The sequence below is a fragment of the Tinamus guttatus genome, unplaced genomic scaffold (assembly GCF_059628265.1).
Source record: "Tinamus guttatus ecotype Peru unplaced genomic scaffold, ASM5962826v1 Tinamus_guttatus_pri_ptg000222l, whole genome shotgun sequence".
NCBI lineage: Eukaryota > Metazoa > Chordata > Aves > Tinamiformes > Tinamidae > Tinamus > Tinamus guttatus.
The window spans coordinates 4,325,199-4,350,460 of NW_028288756.1; the positions used below are offsets into that span (position 1 = coordinate 4,325,199).

General features: G+C 37.1%; 1 protein-coding gene across 1 annotated transcript in view; it reads left to right on the top strand.

Moving 5' to 3' along the window:
* Positions 1 to 25,262, top strand: part of CDH12 (cadherin 12) — a 141,644-nt gene that overhangs the window by 88,661 nt on the left and 27,721 nt on the right. The window contains exons 5-6 of the mRNA XM_010225717.2: positions 11,733 to 11,920; positions 20,720 to 20,973. Of these exons, the coding sequence (XP_010224019.2) occupies positions 11,733 to 11,920; positions 20,720 to 20,973 (442 nt within the window). The remainder of the gene's footprint in view (positions 1 to 11,732; positions 11,921 to 20,719; positions 20,974 to 25,262) is intronic.

Sequence of the window (25,262 nt, forward strand, 5' to 3'; positions counted from 1 at the left end):
TTGCATGCTATTCGAGTGATGCTTTGTCTAGATCATCACCTGTGCAATTAAGAAGTTAGGAAATGAGGCTGCAAATAATTGCCTTTTAGATAGCATAATTTTCAGTAGCTATTTCTTAGTTTACCCTATAGTTTAAAGGTCTTACTTTCAAGTATTAAAAATTGTTGAATTACAAGTATTTTTAAAGAAAAAAAGAAACAAATGCTGATAAAAGAATAAACTGTCTATTCATACGTACATACTCATTTATACTGTATGAATTGAAAACTTTCATCATCATTATTTACTTATATGTTCAATTATCTGGGAAGCCTGGTACCTCACACAGATTGCTTGCACACTGTTTAGCAAAGGTGTATATAAAAGCATATATATATAAAAACATATATAAAAGCTAGTCAGCTTTATTCACTCAGTAAAATAGATGTGGCAGCTTCCATTCATGTGGCTTTGTACCTGTCTTGTTCAGGTTTTATTAGAAATTTTGGTTCACATGCAGAGTGCAAGCAAAAGGCTTCCTGGGCCACATGAAATAGAAACAAAACTTTTTTAACCTACAGCTTTGGATTAGTGTAGTCAAGATTCTTCCTTAAAATATGGGTCTGCTGGCCTAAGAGAGAAAAATTCCTCAAATAATGGCGTTGGCCTTCAAAGATTTCAGAAGAATGCAACACTGATCACCTCTAGCAGTAAATTAGACATCTACAGAAACCGTGGGGAGGACTGTGTGATTAGGTAATTTTTCTGTTCAATAACCGAAAAAATTAAAGTAAGAAAAACAAGGATTGTGATTCAAAATAAAAAGACAAGTTTACTCCCCTGTACTTTAACAATTTGCTAGAAAACTTGCACGGGAGTAAGGTTCAAAGTGTTTATCTGCCTAATTAAGAGCTTGAGACAAGCCCAGCCCTCTGGGAAGTTATTCTACCCATTGCGTTTTAGCTAGGGAAGGATGAGTGTGAAACTCCTATTGAAAGTTGTTGTGCTTTGTATACAACCCTTGTACATTCCTTGGTTCTCAGAATGAAAATGAGTCTATCTTCTATTGATTAAGCATTTGCCTGGCAGACAAGATGCTCTAATTTGGTTCCGGCAGCTAAATACTTACTTTATACTGAATGGGAGCTATTTACACCAGACAGACAGATTCATTGCAGATTAGGCTACAGCTAGTGATAGGGTAGGAGACCAAGTCGAGTCCCGTTCTGAATTAGAAAGTGAGGGAAGTTTGAATCCTGGTCTACTCCCATCTATTGTTATTTTTTTAACCACTGTACCATAAAGCAAAAAGGAAAAAAAACACCAGTCCTTATCTTTATAAATTTTATAAATCAAACTTCAGTCTTTTAACATCAGAAAATACTAGGTAAGTCTGATTCGCCCATCCATCCGTGATTTTTGAGTAAACCAAAACTGCATTTCTTGAGGTGAATACAAATCTTAATACCATCCAAGGAAAGATGGAAGTCATGAATGCAGATGTCTTTATAATTTGGGGTTTTAATACCCGATTTTAATACTTACCGGTAGATAGGACACCAGAAAAACAATAATCATATTAGTATGTGCTTGAGTACATAAATAAATACTGTTGTATTTTCCCATAGTTTGTACAGGGAGAACATGGGAATTTCCTCTTTGATGAAGATTCCTTCCAAGTCCCGTATCTCCATACTATCAAGAGCTCCTTATCTTTCCTCTCCATGCTACCTTACATCCAACAAATACTCATCTCCATTATCCTGCAAGAATACCCTATGCTTGACCACACCTTCATCTTAAAACTGTAGTGTATCCACCTCTTTCTCCTCCCTAAATTTTTTCTCCCTTTAAGTGCTGCTAAAATTATTTCTCCTTTGTTGGCTCACTTCCAGCTTTGAGACTGAATGCATTTGGCTACACTGAGCTCCTGGGTTTTTACCATTCCATATAAGCTCTGTGTAGCTCTGTCTTGCTTGACTCGAACCTTTCCTGCTGTTCCCATTTGAGCAACCCTTCTTAGCCTCAGATTGACCAGCTAGTCAGTCAGCCTCTGTATTTCCTTTTTTCTGTTTCAGCACTTAATCAATGTGATTATAGATATTTTATATAGACAAAAAAAGAATTGGGGGAGTATTTCCATGACATGCTGCAAACTTGCCCAAGTTCTCAGTATTGTAATGTGAAAGTATCTCTAAGAAAAAAACACTTAGAGCTACTTTCTCTGAGTACTGGTATTGCTATGGCTGTGGTGGTGAAGATATGCAATAGCCCATTTTATTTTGCTTATGAAGAAGTAAAGAAGTATTCGTATTGGGAAAAGCTTTCATTTTCATAGCAGCTGTGCTATAAAACTGCTGTTTGCCTGAATTGCTTATGTATGCTTGGCTTTGTTTTTAGGAATAACTGTTGTAGTAAAAATAGTCATGAATGCAAATATTTGCAGGAATGGGGCTTTTGATCATTGTATGGACTAGGTCTTGTCACGTGCTTGAACAGGATTTGATACATTAAGGATCTAATTTTATTTGCCACCTTTGACTTATCTATTATGAATGGTATTTAGTAACTATATATTGTTTTTACTAATAATTATGTGTGTCAGAAACATTGCTAGATTACTCTTTGTATTATAGTTGTGAAGTAAGTGCAAGATTTGGGGGATTTGCTGTACAAAGGATTTTGCTACTGTGCTTGTGTGTTTATTTGCATTTTACCAAGGATATTTGAGTCCAGAGCACAAAATGTGTTTTCCCTGCAGTTGCATATTATGAACAGTGCTAACTACCGGTGACTACTGTAACTAAGCTGTGACTAGAATATTATTTTCTTTATCTGCATCTGTACTGCTAAAAAGTGTCAGGAAATGTTCCTAGATACTTAAATAATCTGTACTGTTAAACAGTTAAAACAATCCCTGGTGTGGTTTTGGCCCACCTCAAATAAATTTAAAACAAATTTAGGGAACACGGGAGAATTAGGGCAGATCAGGAACTACTCTGTGTAGTGGAGGGTAGTTCCTACGCTCTTCACTTTCCATGAAGCTGACTTGTTTTGGGGTGGGTAGAAGAATTTAACAACATGGAAATAGGATGTTCTATACTGGCTAGCCTCTGTGTCACAGAATATAGCTGGGGAAGTGAAATTTCCCTGTACGGGTGTAGGTTTTTGAGCCTGTGCTTTGCTATTGAGGCCATGCAGCTCATCTCTATTCACAGCACCCGACAGTGATGTAGGTATATGTTACTATTTGTGTGTGTACAACTTAAAGGATGAGTTAACACAAAGTTCAGCATCTCTTTGGTTTCTATTTAACTTTCTTCAACTTTTCTCTTACTTTCATATCAGAATTCCTCAAATGCTTTTGCTAAGAGAAGATACTACCCAGAAAGTGGATGTAGTCTCAGTAAAAACTCCTTGGAAAGCTCCTTAGGCATGGTAGTTGTCACTGTAGCATGATCTTGGCCATAAGACATCTGGAAGGGTGAAATTTCTTTCTGGAAGAGTGACAGTTTCTTTTGAAAATGACCCCAAACCCACCAAAGCATAACATTGAAAAACTTGAGAATTAAACTGGGGAGAAAAATATTCAGTTATCATAGAATCTCAAGAATATGAAATGTTCAGTAGATTTTATGTCTGCCACACTGAAATTGTTGCTGATCTTTTTATCTTTCTCAAGAATACAGAGTGAGCAAAGACTGTTCTTTGAGGATTGTTTGGAGTACTGACTGAATGAAATAAAACCTCTTTAAAGGACCAGAGCAACTGAGCCCTTCTGAGGAGAGGAGAGGAGAGGAGAGGAGAGGAGAGGAGAGGAGAGGAGAGGAGAGGAGAGGAGAGGAGAGGAGAGGAGAGGAGAGGAGAGGAGAGGAGAGGAGAGGAGAGGAGAGGAGAGGAGAGGAGAGGAGAGGAGAGGAGAGGAGAGGAGAGGAGAGGGGAGGAGAGGGGAGGAGAGGGGAGGGGAGGGGAGGGGAGGGGAGGGGAAAAAAAGAAGGAAAAAGTCCTGTTGATATTGTTGTATAAGCAAACAAAATATAGATAATTCATCAATAGATAAAATGTCTGATAGCTCTATAAAAGCAACAGTCTAAGAAATACAAATGATGACAATAGTGGTTATAAGTTAAATATTATCTATAGATCATAAAATACTCTTGTGAGTCTGACATCAATTTTATTTCTCCCTCCATTATCAGATTTAAGTGGTATTTAATCATTAACAGCAACATTTATGTGTCAGCTATTTTAAAATATCTTATTATCAGAGTTTATTATTATTACCAGTTATATTTTACATGCTTTCTGGAAAGAAGGTGAAAACAAAAATTTTTCATGGACATTCATTCTACCCCAGAGTATTTCTGAGAGGAGTGGTAAAGAAATTATTTATTTGAAACACGGAGAATATTTAGATCGAATGAATGAAATTATCCATTGCAACCTTGAGGCTGCTTAAAGGCACTACAAGTCTCTGCTTGCTCTCAGATGCTGAAAAGTAGCTCGGGCCACAGATTTAACAGCATGGGGTTGCCTTGCAATACCTTAAGAGTTGTTTGCAGAGTGACTCAGAAACTACAGTGTTTCTTGCTGCATCACTAACATCATTTCTAGCAGCATCTGCTCTCTACCTGAGGCCTTCTGTCCAAGGAAGAAAGCAATACAGCCATTCTGCTTCTGAGTATTCAGGTGTGGGTTTTTTTGTTTGTTTGTTTGATTGAGAGATTTGTTGTTTTGTATGTGAAAATTTAGAGACTGTGGTACAACATGAACTGAAACAGACCGTATACAATTATCTAATTATAAACAACAGATGAAGCTCTTGATTTTCAGTGATACCTGACAACCAGAGTTGCAGTCTGATTTTGAAGAGTGCTTATATCTTGTAAAAGTGTTAAATGAGAGGCCCACATTTTCAAAGTGCTTGCAACAACCCAAAGGTTCCTGTTGACAGCAGTAGTAGCTGTAGATTACCAGCTGATAGCTGTTTAAGTAGAGTCCAAACTATATATTTAGTAGAGCTTTTGCATTAAGAAAGCCACAAAAAGAAAAATATAATAAAATTTATCTAGAAAAATCCAGTATTTGTATTGCATTTGTTCTGGCAAATGCAGCATTTTTTTTCTATTTTATATATGTAATAGCTAACACTGTCAAAGGGGATCTTGAAGTAATCACTGACCATCCACAGATTTCACAGAACAGGGAGCAATATTTATATACAAATTTCAAATTTAGACATTTAATTTGGAAGCTATAAATACCACTTCGATAAATCAATTATATTTGCTATAAAGCCTACAACACTGTGAATGTCAGACCAACTGTATCATTTTTTGGGAGTCTATGACACATTTCAGTGTTAGAAAAGTATTACAAAGAAACTGTATACAATAAGCCACACTTAAAGCCAAGAACAGTAATCCATTTTTCACTTGTACTTCATGTTTTCACATTTATATCTTTTAAAAAATTCATTTTCTGCTTCAAGCAGTGCCAACTCGTGAAGAAAAGTAATGTATTTCTCAGTGAAAAGTGTTTACAGAATAAGGTACCAATGGATATATGCAAATCAAGGTTTCACAGACAGACTTTTGAATAATACAGATGTGAAACATTTTTGTTTAGGTGATTTTAGGAATGTAACTTAGGTGTGACTCAAGGACCAAAAATAGGTACCTAATTTCCTTAGTCAATGAAGAGAAAAAGATTCTTCCAGTGTAGATGATTTAGAGCACTTGGCTTAGATCCTAAAGTAAATGGTTTGACCACATTCTTAACAGTGAATGAATTGTAATAAAATCATGTTATTATATTTTGTGTCAGAGTAATAAAGAAAATATGAAAAATCTCCCACAAGATATTTAAGTAGCAGAGATGTTAAGCAGAGCATTACAAACTCTGTGTCCCATCCTTGGCAATATGCTTTTTATCGTGTTAATATTTCTCATACATCATGCAATTTAAATTTTATAGAGGGAATAAGCATATTGATTTATTTCATGGTAACAGTGTGATTACTAGAATATTAGCAATATACTTGCCTGATACATACAAATTACATGAATTACATGCTGTCTGAGATTTTGGGGAAAGGAAAAATATTTTCTCCTTCAGATTTTACCTATCTGTGAATCATGCTACTTCTTTCCAATTCTTTATAACTATTAATTCTGTAATAATTTCATGACATTCTAGTCTGGGGTTTGTAATTCCTTTTTGTTTTGCTATCATATGTATTAGACTGCTTGTTAGCAGAGCAGCTTCTAGTGGGAAAGATTCTTTACTGTTCATGATCCATACTGAAGCTAATGATCTAAAATTGCCCTTCTATGTGAGTCTTCAGCATCCAGGAACCACATCTTAGAACACATTGTTAAAAAGACAAAATCAGACTTTGCACAAATTGCCATATTGGGCACTGCCTTGCTTTACAGCAAGACCAGTTGACAGAGAAGTGATAGTGGTGGTATCTTTCTTATATAGGAATAATGGAATGGTTAGAGCAGTCAGTCAGGAACTTGATTTAGTCTGCTCTGTGTACTCTATCATTTAGGAGAAAGCCTTAATTACAGACATAAGAGATGTTCTAAAAGTGAGCATTTTCTTCATCACCTGTTAAAATTGTGCACCATACAAAAGGCAATTCAAGATTCATGAAACAGTAGTATGCATCATTTCCTGCCTGACTGTTAATATACCGCCTCCTCAGAGTCTTTGGTTCCAAAAATTACCTTTGGATTTTTTTCTCCATTTTATCATTAGATAAAATGCATTGTCTCTGCTGTGCCTGACCTTCTTCGGACATAGAAGCTGTGGGTCAGAATATCCTCTGCCAAGAAAATGAACTGACATTTCCTATTGGGCAGGTGATCTGCCTGGGGGCAGATTTGATCTTGGTGGAGTTAATCTCGGACATGCAGTAGAAATGGTATTTGTAGCAAGTTTTCTGATAACAGCCTTTCAGTGAAAAAAAAAATCAAATGATTACACTGAAATATTTCAATATACAAAAATTATAACACATATGCTGGATTTTCTTTTCCTTTAGGGAAGAAAGAAAGAGGAGGAACCCTAAAAACTCAGTCTGATAGCTTACCTGGGAGTCTGATAGGGACTCCTGGAGTTCAGGAAGCTCCATCATATCAATTAGTGTAGGATCAGGCAGAGTCAAACTCAGAAGGGTCTTTCCTCTGTGCATTTTGTCCTAAAAAGTTGGCAATGTGTGAACATCCAGGATCTCTACAGAGGTCAAAATGTTGGCATCTGGGGAGAACCAGGTTTTGGCAGATGAGAACTTTGGAATCTGTAGCAAAGTTCCAGGCATCTTTAAGAGCAGTTGGGCTGTATCCAATGAGGCTGTAAACCTCAGAGCAGTGGGCTCAGGCTTGGAGGAAGCCTTGATGTAATTGAAACTTTACCAGCCCATGTCAGGTCATGCTTGACTGTCAATTTCCATCCAGTTGTAGGAACCTGTGCATCACATGTCACTGCTAACTGTAACTATTGTAAAAAGTTACATATACTAGGCATCAAATTATATGTACAGTATACATATATTTCATTTTTGCTTCCTCATTTTGGATTATTCTTAAACAGACACAAGCCAGTGCCTGTTAGAACCTGGCCAGGCACTGCTGAGGCCATGAGGGTTAAGCAATTGTCATGCCTTGGTAAGCTACTAAAAGTGCTACAGTATTCATGTTCATTTTGCTGTTAAAGGAACAATTTTCTTCCTTTTTTGCTTGATTTGGCATGTCAGCTTTTCAAGGTTTGTATTATTACAAAACACATAGAACCAGCATTTTTCTCCCCCCAAAAAAACAAAATAAAAGTTTTTATTACCTATAATATTTTTATTATCATGCCTAAATGCAGTACTTTGTAAGCTGCGTTTTAAAGAATACCTGAAACAAATATCAGCAAAGAAAAAGCAGAGAAAGATAATTTACATGCATAGAAGCTTTGTTGTTGGTGGTGTTAGTGACAAATGAAAAAGTATGTGGGATTGATGGCCACTATGCGTTTAGCCAAAATCTTTAGATGCTAACCTGGATTTCTATTTAATGGTTGTTTTACTGATGTACTGATTGGTGGCTTTCATCCATTATTCTCATCAGAACTGAAAACCTTTTTGCCAGTATTCCCATAAACGATAGATGTGGGGAAGCAAAACAAACAAACAAAAATGCTAAGTGAAAATAAAACTACAGAAGATTTCCTAAGCCTTAAAAACTGAAATAAATACAGTCATGTCAAAAAAAAAATGTAAACGTGTGCTGAACTTCAGTCAATATCACTGATTACCTTTCACTTACTCATCTTACATCACCTCCCACTGAGGTCTTTCCTTTAAAAACTCAGAGGGAAGTGTATTAATTGTTAGTTTACCTCTATCTCAGTTTTCTATGTTTTGGGGGCTGAATAAAAATCCCCCTCAGTTGTTTAGGCATAAAGGCTTACACAGGATCATCATTCATCTGTTTTGATCAACCTTGTTGATACTTTTCAACCTGAAACTCCAGGGAAGTTCAACAACATGAGTCACAGAGACAGGACATGTTTATAGGCTGTGTGAGGGGCTCAGGGCTCATAGGCTTCCTCAGGGCCTGTGTTAAATAAACACTGAGCTTTCTTTTCTATAGCCTTCGATCTGTTTTGTATGTCAGTGAATTTTAAGTGTGAATTGTAGCATAAGTTAAATCTGGCACTGTCATCTGACACTTTACTTTTGGCCTTAAAAATCACTTTTTTTTTTCTTAAGATTCCATTGAAGGCATCTTGACCAAGTCTTAATTAGGCAATGTGCATCGTCTTGAGCTTTCCTATTTGTAAAAGTATTCAGACATCCATGCAATATACATGTCTGAAAGCAACACAAGTGTAGCTAGTTGCAGACTTCAGTTTTCTAGTGCAGTTTGAGGAAGGTAAAGGACTTTTCCTTTGGTGAATCCCTTATCATTAATCCTTTACAAAAGCCAGTCCCAAACTGAAATTTTTTAGAAGAATTGTTTGCAACTATGAGAGATTTTGTGGGCAGAGAAGTCACATGAGAGAATCTGCAAAATTTGTCGGAAATTTTTAACCAGTGTAATTCATTGTTGCGCATTTGTCCAGGCTGCCTGTCCCACTGTTCCTAGAAGCTGCAGAGAAAAAGCTTTTCAGGACTTTTGGGACTATTACTCAAGACTGTTTCAGTATAGCTTTATAGGAATGGAAGTAGGAGTCTATGTAGGCAGAATGGACAATAAAAATTGAATAATGCTTAACAGTCACCGCAAATCCACAGAAATAGTAGTGCCCTCTAGAAACAGAAAAAATGAAATCTGCTAAATTATCATCCCGTTACCTTTCATGTGCAGTGTATATTGATAATTTCAAATGCCTTCTTTCCTTTACGAAGAGTCTTTTGGAGAAAAAAAAAAATGTTTTGTTTCTATACATTATATTCTGTTAATCTTTTTTTTTTCCTGAGTTGTCAACAATATACATTATTTGTTTTCATTTATTTTATTCCAAAAGTATGTTGTCAAAATAGCACCATTAAGATCTTCCATATGCTGTGAAGGTACTATTACAGAAGGATGATGGCAGCATAATTGCATGCTACATCTTCAGCAATCTGACACTGGCAGAGTTGATGATTACTTCAGAGTTTCAAATTAATCTGAATGACCCCATCTTTATTGCTGCTGAATTTCTGGAAATGATGAAATACCAAGTCATTGAAAATAACTGATAGAGACTAAACAATCTGAAAAGAGCGAAGTGTTTCTTTGACTTCATCTAAGTCTGGTATACTTTACAGGCAGGTATAATATTTTATAGAGAAATGTTTGTTTTAATGAATCTTGAGTACTCATCAGTTCTCTAAGCAAACTAGACAAAGTTTAAGTATCAGCTAGACCACAAAGGAAAAGTCTTTTATTATGTGCTCTTATATTTTATGTTCAGCCAAATTTGACTGTAAAGAGCAAACACTACAGCAATGAACCCTGTAATCCAACATACGTGTCTGTCAAAGACTTAGGTATTAGGGCTAGAACTATGTTGAAGAAACATAAAAAAAATAAAGTGTAAGGAAAGTCCTCATGAGGTCCTTGGCCTCTCTTTGGAGTAACTTGTACAGTAGAAACCACCCAGTAATAAACATGCTTGTCAGTGGCATTAGGTAATAGGACAGTCTGTGGTTCTGTGTCCTGTTTAACACTTTAAGCTTTTATTCTTTAGTCAGAGTCATTGAAGTAAAATAGTAAAAAATAGCTGGACTGATGCTACTTGATAATTATTTTTCTCACAGTGTTCCTTTCTAACTGTTAAAACAAGAAGAAGAAGGAAAGTTTCCCTTAGTGTGTGCCCTTGGAAAAAATTGCTAAATTATAATTGCCCAACCTTTAACAGCACAGTTGGTGAATGCTACAAAGATGCACATGATAGTGTCCGGATGCGGATGCTTACACAAGCAAATTGCATGCATATGCACTTTTTCAATCAAATAAAGTGTTGCCTTCATATATACTTTACATACTGATGGATAGAGAGAGGAAGAAGGAAGAGTTATTTTTTCAGAGACATTCAGGGAGGCAATGATGGAGACACTATAGTCAAAATAGTTTTTCTAGATCAGGGAAGAGTAAGTTTGCTCTAATCTTGCAGTACTACTGTTATTTTTCCTTTCCTCAGAAACATTACAAAGCTGAAAAAGCTGACACGGCATGCACTGTAAGGAGATAACAACAAGGAGCTGTGTCTACTGTTTAATTCAGCAGCTGGATGTGAAAGTCATCTATCCTGCTGTTATATGAGATGCAACTTCTCAGAGTTTGTGATTTTGTGAAGTGTGACTGAACTGCTACAAGGGGAAAGCGCTGAGTGCCCAAATATGCCTCCTGCAAGAAACAAAGCTACATGGGAGAGGCAGACTTTTTAGGCAGCAATGCAATAAACTAAGGCAAGATGTTATAACCTGAGGCCTGCTGTTGATGTTGTTAAAGTCAAGGTTGATTCAAAGTAGTTTTGACTTTTTTTTAAAGCTATTTTGATGATTATGTCTATCATCTTCTTCATAAACCTTTTTCCATGAATGAAACCATTTTGTCTTCACATATCAATAGTTATGCTTATAAAAATTTTGGGAAGTCTCGTTTTTAACTATTCTAGTTTAAAAAGCGTAAGTTATAATTAGTAGTAATTAAATGGAAAATTGTACAAAACTAGAAATACGTTTGCCCCTAAAATTTTAGTAAGAGCACCCTCTGGTGGCTAATTTATAAACAGCACTTTTTAATTTCTTCTCCCCCAACAAGGCATTGTTTGTGAAATTTTAATACCGGGCGTTACACCAATAGATAAAAATCCTTGTTCATTCGATTTATTTTTCTGCTGAAAACTGTATTAATGGAAACTGTGAGAACTGTATTAGATGGAGGAAAAGGCTTATAAACATGTACTGCCTACAAATAGAATTTAAATTTGAAAGAATCAACTGTATGGATAACATTAAATATAACTATACAGACAGACAGACATGATGAGGCCCTTACAGTTGCATTAGTCCAAATCTAGAATGGAGGTTAGCATGTTGAGTGGGCAAAACCTGCAATATCTTTTTATAATCATCTGTTTTTTTGAACTCATCATGTTGTTTTGGACTCACTGATTTTAGCCGATTTTTTCTTATGAACAGGCTCGCTGCTTTTTATTAGGTGAACTGTGCTATATGTCAAGAATGACTATTTACCAATTTCTCACAGGTATCTTCCATTTGAAAGTACCTGAATCCTCGCATGTTGGTTCTGCTATTGGAAGGATCAGAGCTGTGGATCCTGATTTTGGGAAAAATGCAGCAATTGAATACAACATCGTTCCAGGAGATGGAGGAAATTTGTTTGAAATCACAACAGATGAGAACACCCAGGAAGGAGTCATCAAACTGAAAAAGGTATGAGCCTGTGGTTCAAGTGAGAAGTTAAGAGAATTCAATCCTGTGTAGTTGTATACACACAGTAAAGGTTCTCTGTTAGAATCCACAATTGTGATCTAAACCTTAAAAGAAATTAGAATGTTGTGTTTTATTTTATATGCAGTCAGGTATGACTTCTCACAAATTATGTCAATTTTGTCAGTTATGCCAGTGGAGAAGTAATCTTTACCTCTGTTTTCAAAGTATAATTTCTCTTATGTTGGAAGTTTTTCTATCAGAACCCCTTGAAAAATGTTTCAGTTTGGAATAATAAAGCAATACTTTATGTTTTGGATATTTTGATTCATTTTCGTTTATTAGTATTTTATGGGGTTTATTTCCAAATGAAATATTATTATCATGCAGCATGTTGGTGCAAGGAGTCCTCACTCAGTGTGAAGGAAGCCCAAATGTATGCAGATCTAGGCTGTAGGAGGAACTAGTATTTCAACAAGTAGGTTATCAACTGTTCATATAAGGGAGCATCTCAGCCATTTATGTTGCTGTACTGAGCTAGAATAAGCTCAAGATTACTGAATTTGTGAATTTCTAGGGTAGAAAGAGTGAGCATTGTTTTGGAATTGGATGATCAAAATACTCAGCAGGAGATCCAAAATAGGGACAATCCCATTTTAAACAGTGGCATTCTCCCGAATCCCAGCCCTAACATATGTACACCAGTGACCAACTTCTTGAGTAAAAACAAAACTGAAAGACTGGCTGGTTTTGAAAGGCTGGAACTGCTATGCATTATGGACAGTAAACCATTAAAGATATAATTTTGAGTAAACTAAGCACAACTTTGGAACTAAACACTTTTTGAGAGACTGGGAATAATTTTAGGGTCCTGACTGATATTCTGCTCAGAAGGAAGGAATTCTGAATGTGTGTAATTAAACAACTTATAGGAAATGAAAATCTTGAATTCTAGTAAACTAAAAATGTAGGTGCTTTAATCTCCCTCCAAATCTAGCCAGGGATCTAGATTTACTTGTTATTTCTTCTAATGACCAAATTTCTGGCTTCAAATTCTTGATCTGGGAAATACTAAGTTATCCACAAGCACATTAAAAGGCAAGAACATGTCACATCATTTTGCCACCTTTAATGACATAAAATGGAAGCTCGTGTACCAATGTGCAGTTATTTGCCAATGAGACATAAATTGAGGTCTTCACACACACCCCTCTTTTTTGTTTAAAAGTTTGAATATACTGCTTCCTCTTTGTGTAAATTAGTGAACTGCTTTATTTCTAAAAATCGTTCTGATCACCATTTTCCTCCAGGCAGATAATTCAAAAATAAGAGCTTTTGAAACTGTCAGGCTTCACATCTACATGTCCCTCAGAGTGCCTTGTCAATTGGAAACCATGATGAGTAGAAGCCATTGAAAAATGAATGCTCAGCATCAAAAGCAGGTTGTTGATAGGATTCAGTTCTTCTTTATTTAGCCCTAAACCACAGCTGTGCAGGTTGGTTTTATCTGCAGCAATGGAATTGTTCCATACATACACACACACACACACACACACACACCTCTATATATATATTAGAGTTTATAGACAAAAATATTCAAATTAATAAGAAGTCAAATAGGGTACAATATACGTATAACTTTTGCTCCCATTGAAGGCTGTCTAAATACAGATTTGACTGATACAACCACCACAGACCTAGCACAGACACAGTGCTCAGACACTTCTGAGAGGGGTTTTTTATCTAATTGAACCTTCAAAATCTCTAAAGTTGCTGGTGGTCTTTGGTTGTATTTATTTAGTCCTTTGAAGTAATAAGATATGTTTTATCCAAAACTTTCGGACACTTTTACAATAGCTAAAAGATCCTGTAATTAATGTTGATGTTGCCTAATATGAATGATAGATCTCTGTCAGTGAATGTGAGGAAAACAAAACAAAATAATCCTAATCCCTTCTTAATCTTCTTCATCACAAAGTGCCTGGGGACAGTGGCTTTGAAGGTCAAGGAGTGCTAGCTCCGTCGTATGCAGGAGTGCAAAAAGAAGATAAACCCAACCTGCAGGTCCTCCAGCAGAGAATGCTTTTACACATACTCTGATCCTTCACATTGCCCTTCACAAAACTTTTCTCTTGGAAAAGTACTGTTCACTAAGATTTGAATGGTTCAGGTGTTTTAAGACATTTTGCAGTCATCCATCAGCCTATGTTCCTTGCTGAGTCTTAAGAGTTCAACAAAATGTGTATTTTTAAAAATACTATGAACTCAGCTTACCTTTCACATTCTCTACACTTGTAATAAGGTACACATATTTCCTTGAATTGTACTTTTCACAATTCCATAGGCATCTATTAAAATGCATACTACTCACTCTGCCCATATATAGTAAGCCTATTCTCTTGCCTGCACAGAAGCACCTTCTGAAAAAAAGTGGGAGAAAAAAGACAAATTATCAAATTTCACATTACATGGTGTTCAAAACACTGATTTGTACAGGGTACATTATGCAAGTACTTCAGTTAGGTATATACTTAAGTACTTCCTTAATCAGAGTCTGTGAATGAGTAGAGCCAACACTGAGAAGTATGAATTATAAGTAATAATCAGTCAAAATCCTTAAAAAAATCATCCTGTGCTTTAACAACAAATTTGCAGTTCTTCTTGTATCACAGCATATTCTCACATTGTAAGCACTGCAGCAACTCAGCACTGAGCCATTTCAAGCACATCCTTGCCTTTTATAAAGCTTGCTTTTATTTTTCCTGGAAAATTGCTTGCAGGCAGAAACTGTCAGTCTTTGCATAGATGCTTTTTTATTGTTGCTATGCAAAAAACATGATGCCACCTCTATATCAAAATTAAGAAAAATGAAGTCTTGCTGGACTATATTTATTTTGGGGGAAAGGTACATTTGCTGACAAAAATTGCACAAGCCAAATTGGTTTTTCCAGCACACTAAGTAAATCAGCAGAGACAAAATTTTCCGGATACTAAATGGGCATGACCAGCTTAAACTGGAGACAGTGAACATCTTAAATCATCTGTTTTTTGGTTGCTAATTTGCTTTTAAGCTATGAGCCAATATAAGATTTATTACTACTGTCTTGTAATATACACATATTAAAAAGGAGTCGATTTTCTTACATCCTGCCAATAATATGATCCTAATGCCATTTAGCACCACTGTGTGGTTAATACTATAATCACCTCTCTGTCTCACAAAAAGGAAAAACAATGTCAGTAAAAAGAGGGAAGAATGTCTGGCTTTAGGATAGTGCTGCATACATGTAGTGCTTTATAAGAGTAAAAAAATATTAGCATATTAGGCACAGAATAAACCTCTCTGTTTAATACAGTCTCTTTCAGGTTTTACATGTATATAGTGTCTGCTGTCCTTCCTTGGTTCAGCATACCATGAGCGACCAACAAGAAGCAGGATGACATAAGGGACCCTCTCCTTTTGGCAGGAGTGTGGTGGCCCCAGATGGGACACTGAGCACTTCTTCAGGGACTGAAGGATTAACTTCAGCCCTGGGCAAGCTCCTGATTTTATCAAAAATGATAAGAAACCTTAATAACCACATTAAAAAAAAGGGAGATTCTCTTGTTCTCACTGTGTCCGGACCGTTAGTGAACATTTGACACTACATTTATTAAACTAAAGATGAATTACAGGTGTAGGTCCAGCGTGTGCAGAGACCTCTTGACTATCTCAGCAGAAGCTAATCCAGAAGAAAGCCAGTGATGCTGGCTCAGACTTTAGGAGCATGAGCACAGTGCCATTAAAATCTCGGACGAAATCTGCTTCCTAGATTCTGCTTCCTGAGCACATTGTATCATGGTCCCATGTAGCCGCACTGTCCTGCATGAACCTCCCGGCATTCAAATAATCAACCTTATGATTTTCTTTTCTTAGCAGTCAGTGCTTGATTGGCCATGGGTGGATTAGCTAGACTAAGAGATTTTTCAGATTTCCCCTCCAATCTATACGCCTAGATGGAACATTAAAGGCAAAGAGTGTGTTACATAGCCTGCTGCTTTCACTAGGCCATACTCTGGTGGCTGTGATTTAAACTGTCCTTCCTCTCTACAGAAATCTATTTACTTTTTTTTTCCAGTAAATTTAATATTGCATCTTTACTGCATAGTACATACAGCTTACATTATCATGTTCCTGCTTTGTCTTACCTTCCTCTGCCCTTTCCCGTACCTTTCCTGCTGCTTGAAAAACAAACTGCTCCCTCTCTTGAAAAAAAAAAGATACATTACAGTGGCAGAAAGTTTTTTTTTTTTTTTAATGTAGGAATATGGACATTTCCTTACATTTACCAGGTTAATTCGCAGAATCACAGAACAACTGAGTTTGGAAGGTGCCTCTGGAGACCATGTGTTTCAAACCACCTGCTCTAGCAGGGTCACCTAGAGCAGGCTGCAGGACTGTGTCCCATCAGGTTCAAAAATCTTCAGGGTTGGAAACTCTACAGCCTCTATCATCAACCTGCTCCAGTGCTCAGCTGCCCTCACGGTGAAAATATGTTTTCTCATGTTCAGATGGAAATTCCCGTGATTCAGTTTGTGCCCATTGCCTCTCATCCTATCACTGGCCGCTGAGAAGAGTCTGGCCCCATCTTACACCCTGCTAATCAGATGCTTATCAAGCCTCGTAGACATCCCTTGATATCCAAGCTACAAATTTCCAAGCAAAACTCTGTGTATGCCTCCCACCTTGGGAATATTAAGTACCTCTTATTCCCAAAGTGCCCCTCTCCACCTCTTGTTCATAAAGAAAATAAACATCCAGTACATTTAATTTTTAACTTTCACTCAAGGCAACCTCTCTTGTCCCTCTTCAAACTACCCCTGTTTTCTGATGCCATTACCAATAGCAATTCCCCGCAAAAGTCATGTCCCATGACAGTCCAATAGCAAAATGTGGCTGTTCCCCTGTTGTACATTTGGATCATGAATATTTTTATCATTAACGATATCACTGTATCTGTTATGTATACATTAAAAAATCAGAAATATCTGAAGTTTCTAATGTGGGCCTCTTTGTGAAGAAGAAGAAGCTGACAGTGTAGATATTTTCCCATTCTTTTCATACTTCCCATCAGAAGAATGAAATTATATAATGAAAGTATTGTATCATTATATCTTACAACCCCTTTTTCTGATTCAGTTATTTAGTTTTTATTAACGGTATGTATGTATTTTCATATATATAAATATCAATTTAAATATAGATAAATCTCTATATATCAGCATTTCTTTGATTCTATCTTGAATAAAAGGTACACAGCAATATTTCAAAATATATTTATTTCCAAACCTAACCTGTTTATGTGCTTTCTGGATCACACTGAATAAACCAGTTCATGGTACCTCCTGAGTTGCAAGATAAAGTGATGTGTCATTATGCGTTATTTGATTTTGGGATTTGTAAAACGCCTTTGCTACACACAGCTGTGCACACGGTGATAGTGCTGTACTATGCATCTATATAGAGAAGCTTATATCCACAACACAGAGAAGGCTGATAAGAACTGGTAGGGGAGCTGAGCACATCTATTCGGACACTGACACCTCGAATATCAATTAGAAATGCTCCTATAATAGCTGAATAGTCCATGGTTAATAAAAAGGTTCCTTAATGTTAGCAAAGCTGCTGTTTGCTCTGTAAAAACATTGAAATTTAATACAATTATTTGAATGTTATTTGAACCTTTTTGAATATATTTATTTTTAATAGGAAGAATAAATATTTCTATTGGTTAATTAAAAAAAAAACTTTATGAAGTCATTCTATATTAAGATATGATTAAGATCTTAATTCTGATTAAGATCTGAACCGAAAGAACTTTCAGTAATCTTACAGAGTCCTTTGAAGAGCTGAGTACTCTACCTAATATTTAGCTGCTCCCTAACCTTGGTACGCTTAGCAGTACTCAGGTTTTTAAAAGAAAATGGGATTGAGCAGCATCGGACCTTTACCCCTTGGCAGCAAAAAATGTAAAAACCTAAAACAAAATTTTGACAGCTAAAACATTGTGTGAACCACTCCTTCACAGATCTGAGTAGTATCTGGTATTCATCAAGTCATACAAATAAATGGTATTCCATGATTGTTAAAACTTAAAAGCCAGGAATTCTTGTCTGAGAGCCCGTTAGACTTTCAATTTTTCTGTTTTCAGGTGGACCCCAGACCTACCAGATGAATGCCAAAATCTGAGACTGTCGATAATTATCTGCATGGCTTAACTGTGCAGATTTACTGTTTGCAACTCATGGCCTATCCACAAATGTTTTGGCTGCAGTTTAGCCTTGCATATCTAAGGACTAACTTCCACTGCTTTGTGGGAGGTTGTCTCTGCTTACTTTCTGTGAAGCGAGGTCAGAGCATTCAGCCTGTCTTGTCTTATTTAGAGCGTTATCTGTTCTGTGCATTGTCTGCACATTGACGTTGTTTAACCTCTAGCTGTATTTATCACCACTGCCATGGAAGGACAGCGAAAGGAAATGGGTTGCCCTGAGTTTGCAGTGAGAAAATATTTTCCTCTCTTAGTTTTAAACTAGCCTTTCAAATATATACTGTACAGCAAAATGTCCCCATAATATGTGGGAGAAAACTAATTCAGTGCAGCATCTAGCTTCTGGGTGGCTGGGTGGTTCTAAAATAGGCCAACCTGAGCACAACAGGGCACAGAATTGGGAGAAATTTTGCTCCTTTCTGTGCCTCCCCATAAAAGGAGTCCTTTCCCCTTGTATCATGAAATCTGTGTACCAGGCACTGACCATGGTCTGGTACTGCTGCCTTTAAGAGTAGTTCCGTGGAAGAGAGCTTGCAAGGACGCTCATATATTGTACAACTGCATATATTGCAGCCCCTCAGAATGATGCAAAATTACAGCCAAGTGCCTCCACACCTGACATGTTTCTGCATGCAGATTCAGGTTTATCTGCTTTTTTCCTTGGTGGGATGTTTGTCACAGAGGCAACATGTGCATTCAGGTTGTGCTGCCTGACACACAGCGTGATGTGATGAGTGAACTCCGAATGGGCCCATGCACATGTGGACCAGCTCATTAATTAGCATTTGGGTGAGAACTTGACTGCTGCTGAAAAATTGTAGATAACTGCATACCTTTGGCAGGTTGGTCTGCAAATCCTGGCAGTCAGCTATGACACAGATGCAAAACATCTCTGGAAATATATTTCATTAACATTCTTAAAAACTAAAACTGCCTCATTTGCATTCTTTAAAACTTCTGGTCCTGTCATGAAACTGCAGCTCTTAATGGCTTTTACTGGGAATTCTGTGTGCAGAAGAGTGGTTTCATGTGGCTGTGGATTGGTTACTAGATTTTCAAGCCTGAGTATTTTCATGGCATGTAGACTTGGATGTCTAATTTTAAATCCCCAGCTCAGAAAAGACTGGCCGTGTAGTCTGTAAAATTTATAATGTCTTTCATAAGGATTTAAGACCATTATACTAGCTGTTCAGCTAATGTAAATCAAGGTAACTCCATTGATTTTAATGGAACTACTCCAGTTTACGCCAGCCAGGCGTCTGGCCAATGATGTCCTGTTGTGATAAGGACAGAAAATGACATAATTTAAATCTATGCTAGCTGTGAGAAATGACTGGAAACGTTGAGGTAATGATGGTTAGGAGAAAAAAAAATGGAGCAATATTAACCTATTCTTGCTCCTATGATGATGGTGTACTTCTTTCCAGGTAGCACACATATCCTTTCCAGTCAGAAAATTTCTAACTCGACACTTACAAACAGAACCACTAGGTGCCAGTATTACCCAGCCATAAGGAAAAAAATGCTTCAGTAACATTAAAAAAACATGAACGCCAATGCAGTTAAACCCTTTAACTGAAAATAAAGCTTCTATGTCGCTTCAACTAAATATGACTGCATTAAGGTTTAAAGCTGATTACTTTTGTAAAACCGAAGACACTAAACTGATGTTCATTGACAGAAATCCTGAGTAAAACAATCCCATTGCAGAATGTATTTCCGTCAGAAAGAGGGATAGGTGCACAAAAGCTGCTCTGCTGTCTTCAAGATGGTATGAATTACAGCTGGGATCATAAGACAGTGTCTAAGTCTATGTTTGCAACATACCTGGTATTCATATATGCTGCATGAATAAGATTTCCTCTTTAAAGACAGTGATTTTGCAGGAAAACATTGATTCAAATGAGATTTGAATTCAGATTTACAGCTGCACCTGAAATTTGGTTTGCCTCCTTATATATAGCTTATATATATAGCTGGTATATAGCTTCATCTGGGCTCATTTCCATTACAGGTGTGTTTCTTTGAAAGCTTTCCCTGCTAAAAGAAGTACAAATCTTTTTTTTAAGGAACCAGGTTAGCTGGACATGGCTGATCATGCTGCAGACACAAGGGAGCTGAAAAAGCATTGCTCTGGCTAGCCTGTCCAAGGTTCATTTGCAAGAGGGGAATCTCACCCATTTAACTCCAGACATCTACAGCACAGGTGTCTGCAACCCTGTCAGTCATTCTGACTAGTTAATGTGGAGAAATAGTCAGTTCCTGGGGGTGACTCGTCTGGCACATTTCAGATAACTGCTTTAGCAAGAAATGAACTACAGGCTAAAGATGTCTGTTCCTCTCCAGTGGCCGCAGAAGAAGCTTAGATGATTAGCTCAGCTGCTGAAGACTGCACTGAAGACATCTTAAGCTGTGTCAGATTAATCCTGCCAAACTGATTTTGCAGCGTTAATTTTTAGTCAGACCTGATATTTTGCTTTTGCTCTTTTTACAGCCATTAGACTTTGAAACAAAAAAAGCATACACCTTTAAAGTCGAGGCCTCCAATCTCCACCTTGACCATCGATTCCACTCTGTGGGTCCATTCAAGGACACCGCCACTGTGAAAATAAATGTGTTGGACATGGATGAGCCACCAGTTTTCAGCAAGCCTTTGTACACAATGGAGGTCTATGAGGATACTCCTGTGGGGACAATTATCGGCGCAGTGACAGCACAAGACCTCGATGCTGGCAGCAGTTCTGTAAGGTGAGCTTTGAGAAGGCTTTTTCTTCTGTCAGTAACTTTCACACAACTCAAACTCCTGCTGGGGGTGAATGTAGGCAGCAAAGAGCTTGGAAAGAGTATATCAAATGTTCCAATCTGGTTACCATAACGGATAGCTCTTGGTCTGTAAAGTATTGAAGTGAGGTGTTAGTCTAGGTGGTTATCTGGCAAAATGTGTAAAGTGCTGACAGCTGAGGAGGATCGTGTAAATTACCTTATACTGACATGACTTCAGATAATATGAGAGTGAGGAAATAAAAATACAGGTCTGTCTGGGGCCTCCATGAAAAACTGGTTGAAGGTGAAAAGGGAAATTGTACCTCCTACATCTCTATTACACATCACCAGGTGACAGTAAGTGTTAGTGCTTTCATAGCAACTGTCCCCTCTTCACATGTGGCAAATAACAAGTGCTTTAATAAATAATTGCTCTATCTGTGTTGGCCAAGGCTGTGGAGATGTAATTACAGACAAACACTGCACTGCTCAGCAGACCTCAGGAGAAGTCCTGAGTGTAAATCCGTATCAGCACAACCTTCCTTATACTGGTATAGCTTCTTTTTTTGAAACAAAGGCGGAGGGCAGATATTATACAAATGTAATGTATCATTTTTGCTGATGTATTTCCAATGACATTAGAAGAAAAAGTGAACCAGACTCAGGTACCAGTAAAGAAGGAGATTTAGTGTAAGATGTACATACTTCCAGTACCAATCCAGGCTGGCTCTACCTGACTTCAGGAAACATTTTTCACTTCAGGCTGTCATGAACAATATATGAGGCAGAACAAAAGTCGTTAATCTTTAAATCAAATGGGAATATGATGGAACAGTAAAATGTCACTACTGACTACCAAATACATATACAGTCATGCATATAATTGCTGAGAGTATGTTTTCCAAATTAATTCACTACAAAATTGATTTGGACTTTTTTAACATAAGCCATGTTTATTAAATATCTATATTTGGACTCAGTATATATATTCTCGAAATGTACAATAAAGTTGTTAGATGCTATGTTGTAATCATATTCAAAAATTTAATATGCAACAGTGTCTTAACTCCTGCTTCACCAGTGAAATTTACTGTTAATTATTGCTTAATGCTGTGACTAGTTTTGTTTGCTGCATATTTTTAAATACATCCTTTGTTATTTTCTAATACAAGAATATAGTTGACTATGAATCCTTTCCAGACAGGATAAAAACATTCAGTAACTATGACTAAAACAGGAACCTTTTCGCTTGGTGGGAAGCCTATGAACATTATCTCCCTGAAGTCAATATTATGTTGAAAGTTCTGCTGACTCTTGTGACCAGATAGCTAGTCCCTTAATCATATTGCTGAGCCATTTCTCGTATTATTTGAATGTATAACGTGTCCTCAGTGAAAATTCATATTTCACAGACTATCTTAGGAGACTTCATACTTTAGTTCCTGATCCTATATTTACATCTACACATGAAAATCCCCTATTTTAAGATGAGGGTGTCTCCATGCAGACTTTGCTGCAATCCTGATTTTTATGTTGTTTTGAGGTGTTTGTGTTGACCCTGAAGTCATCAGTTGGATATTTAAACGGACCTTTACACATTGAGTCAAAAGATATAACTTTGACCACTAGCTTGGGGAACTTATCTTGCAAGCTGTATCTGTGTACTGATTTATAAAATATCCTTGCATTTTAGCTTCACTACTCAGTTTTCTGACCATGACCCTTGCAGTATCACAGAGGTGCTTCCTGGGTCCTTTTTAAGGAATTGCAGCTGGTTTGTGTGCAGGGAAAAACACAGACTCTGTCCTGAAACAGGAGTGTTCCCAGAGGGATACATTCCCAGAAGGCAGCCACACACTGAATTAATTGACCCTGGGGAGTGGTACAGTTGCTCTAAGGACAAGGACGGTTCCCATAAGCAAACTGACATGCTGAGGAGTTTGAGTCAGAAAACTGTCAGAAAAGCTGTAGCACTTGTCATGGTCTGGTGTTGAAAGATGTTTCAGCACTGAAATCTCTTCATTAGCTCGCCTCATTTAAACTAATGATAGATTTGATTCTGCATATTCAACTTCGTCTCCATCTCTTTGAATTCAGTGATAAAATTCTTTCTTAAGTGAGCTCTGACCAAGCTGCTATGTCTTGGAAGAATATGTATTCAAATGCTCACTAGTCTAAGTGAAAAAAAAAAAAAAAAAGTGGTGTATGCAATGGTTAGTTATTTATGTAGTGTTCTGTATTCCATGAGTTTTATATCCTCCAACTGAGACTGAAAGTCAGTGAACAGAAGTTAGAAAACCATAAATTACTTGGAAAGAGCTGTACATCATTACAACTTGCAAATGTACCTTACAGCAATTATGCTCTTTCAGCTGTTTAAATTCTAGGTTGTCTCACAGATGTAAATAATGGCTCCATCAAACCCATCATATTTTGCAGAGGAAATCTGAACATCTTCTAATGACATAAGCCTTTAAAAGGCCGTGGAAAAGAAAGTACGTTCTTTGAGACAGCAGCTGATACAATTTGCTGGGTGGTACAGTTTGAAATGCTTTTTTCTATAGCAGTTTGGCCATTTTGATGCCCATTACAACCACAAAAAAATCAACAATATGCTAAAACAATAGAGATTGGGAGAAAAGACAAATCTGCACTGTATGCAACAGAAGCAAAACTCTGGAGAGCAAAGCAGTCTGAAACAGCTCACATTAAAGGAAGCAGCATTAGTCAAAGGAACTTAATCCATTTTATCAGGCAAAAACATTGTCCGTTATGCTAGACATGGCAAAAAGGGGAAGATAACAGCTAAGAGTGGAGACTAGATTCAGGTGCTTAGAAAAGGAAAAATATATCACTGGAAGCCATTAAAATGCTACAGTTAATATGCTCTTTCTCTTTTCTCTTTTTCCTATTGCAGAAGCTAAGTTCCCAGAGAAATCAATTTTTAAAAGTTTGTTTTGTGGAATGATACTTGACAGAGATGTGGAAATGAAGGGGCACAGAGCGCACATTCAGTAAGAGAGGGAAATTAAAAACAAGGAGAAAAGGGGCTGCAGGTATTCAGCACCTGCAAGGGTGACTGATTTTGAAGTTGTTTTGGAACATTACCCCAGTGCACCTGATTTTCAAACTATGCTAAATCTAGAGTTTATGTCTCTTCAGAGAGCTATTTTGTCCATTCCTATTTTCTTCACAGTGCTGCAGGAGATGCTCAGCATAAATGTTAAACTGTGGTCCTGTGTGCTTTGTGGCCATTAAAAATCCCAAAGTGCATCTGAAGGGAGCAACAATCTCATGTTCTTCTTGGATGCCTCTAGTTTATGATGGTTGTAAGCCAGGTAGGAGAAACAAGCACCTGTAATCTAGTGTTCATGCCAATGCATACAATTTATAAATACCAAGAGGTTTTTGCTTTAAGTTCATCGCTTCTGGTGCAAGGTATTTTAGGGCTTTTTCAAAATCACTGAGTAATTGTGAAGTTTGGGATAGTGCAATCCAAATAACAAGAAAGAAAATGTAAATGGAAAGGCTGAGTTTACATGAAAAGTAAAGTTTATCTAACACTGTGTGCAGCTGAACAACTTTTCATGGGTGCCTTAAAGCTGTCAAATTTCCTAGGAGATGATGGTATGGCATAGAGCATGAAAGGATTTTTGCCTCTGATGTGAACTGCAGTTCTCACCCCAATTACAATGAATTTCATGGTGAGTGCCACAACACTGCCCTTCAGATCTCCCCTGCTTGGCTCAGGAGCGCTGCTTTATGAACCACAAGAACCACTCAGAGGAGGAAAGTTGTGGGGACTGCACATTATTTTATTCAAGTCTACAGTCTTGAAACCATGATATTAAAAACACAAAAATTCAGGTGTACTAGTCACAGGCCAAGCCTGTCCTCTGAATCTTTGGGGCAAGTCAGTATTTCCTGCATGAGGCTCCAGAGGAGTGACCTTATTTGCTTACTCAGCTAGTTCACTGTAGATCAGAAATCTTTATGGATAGGTTGTTTTTTGTGTGTACGTTTTGGATTTTTTGTTTGTTTGTTTTCAGTGCAAAACTTCATCATGTAAGAACAAAAAGATATGCAATATACAAACACCAGCAAGATGAATTCACTTATGTATGTCACAAGAAACTTGACCTTCCAATTCTATATTCTTCTTCATATATTTCTGTGGGTGTACAATGCTTTTTACAATTTTCTGTTTCTACAAAAAGAATAATCTCATTCTGTGACAACAATGCATAATTCAGATGATCAGAAATATTAGGATC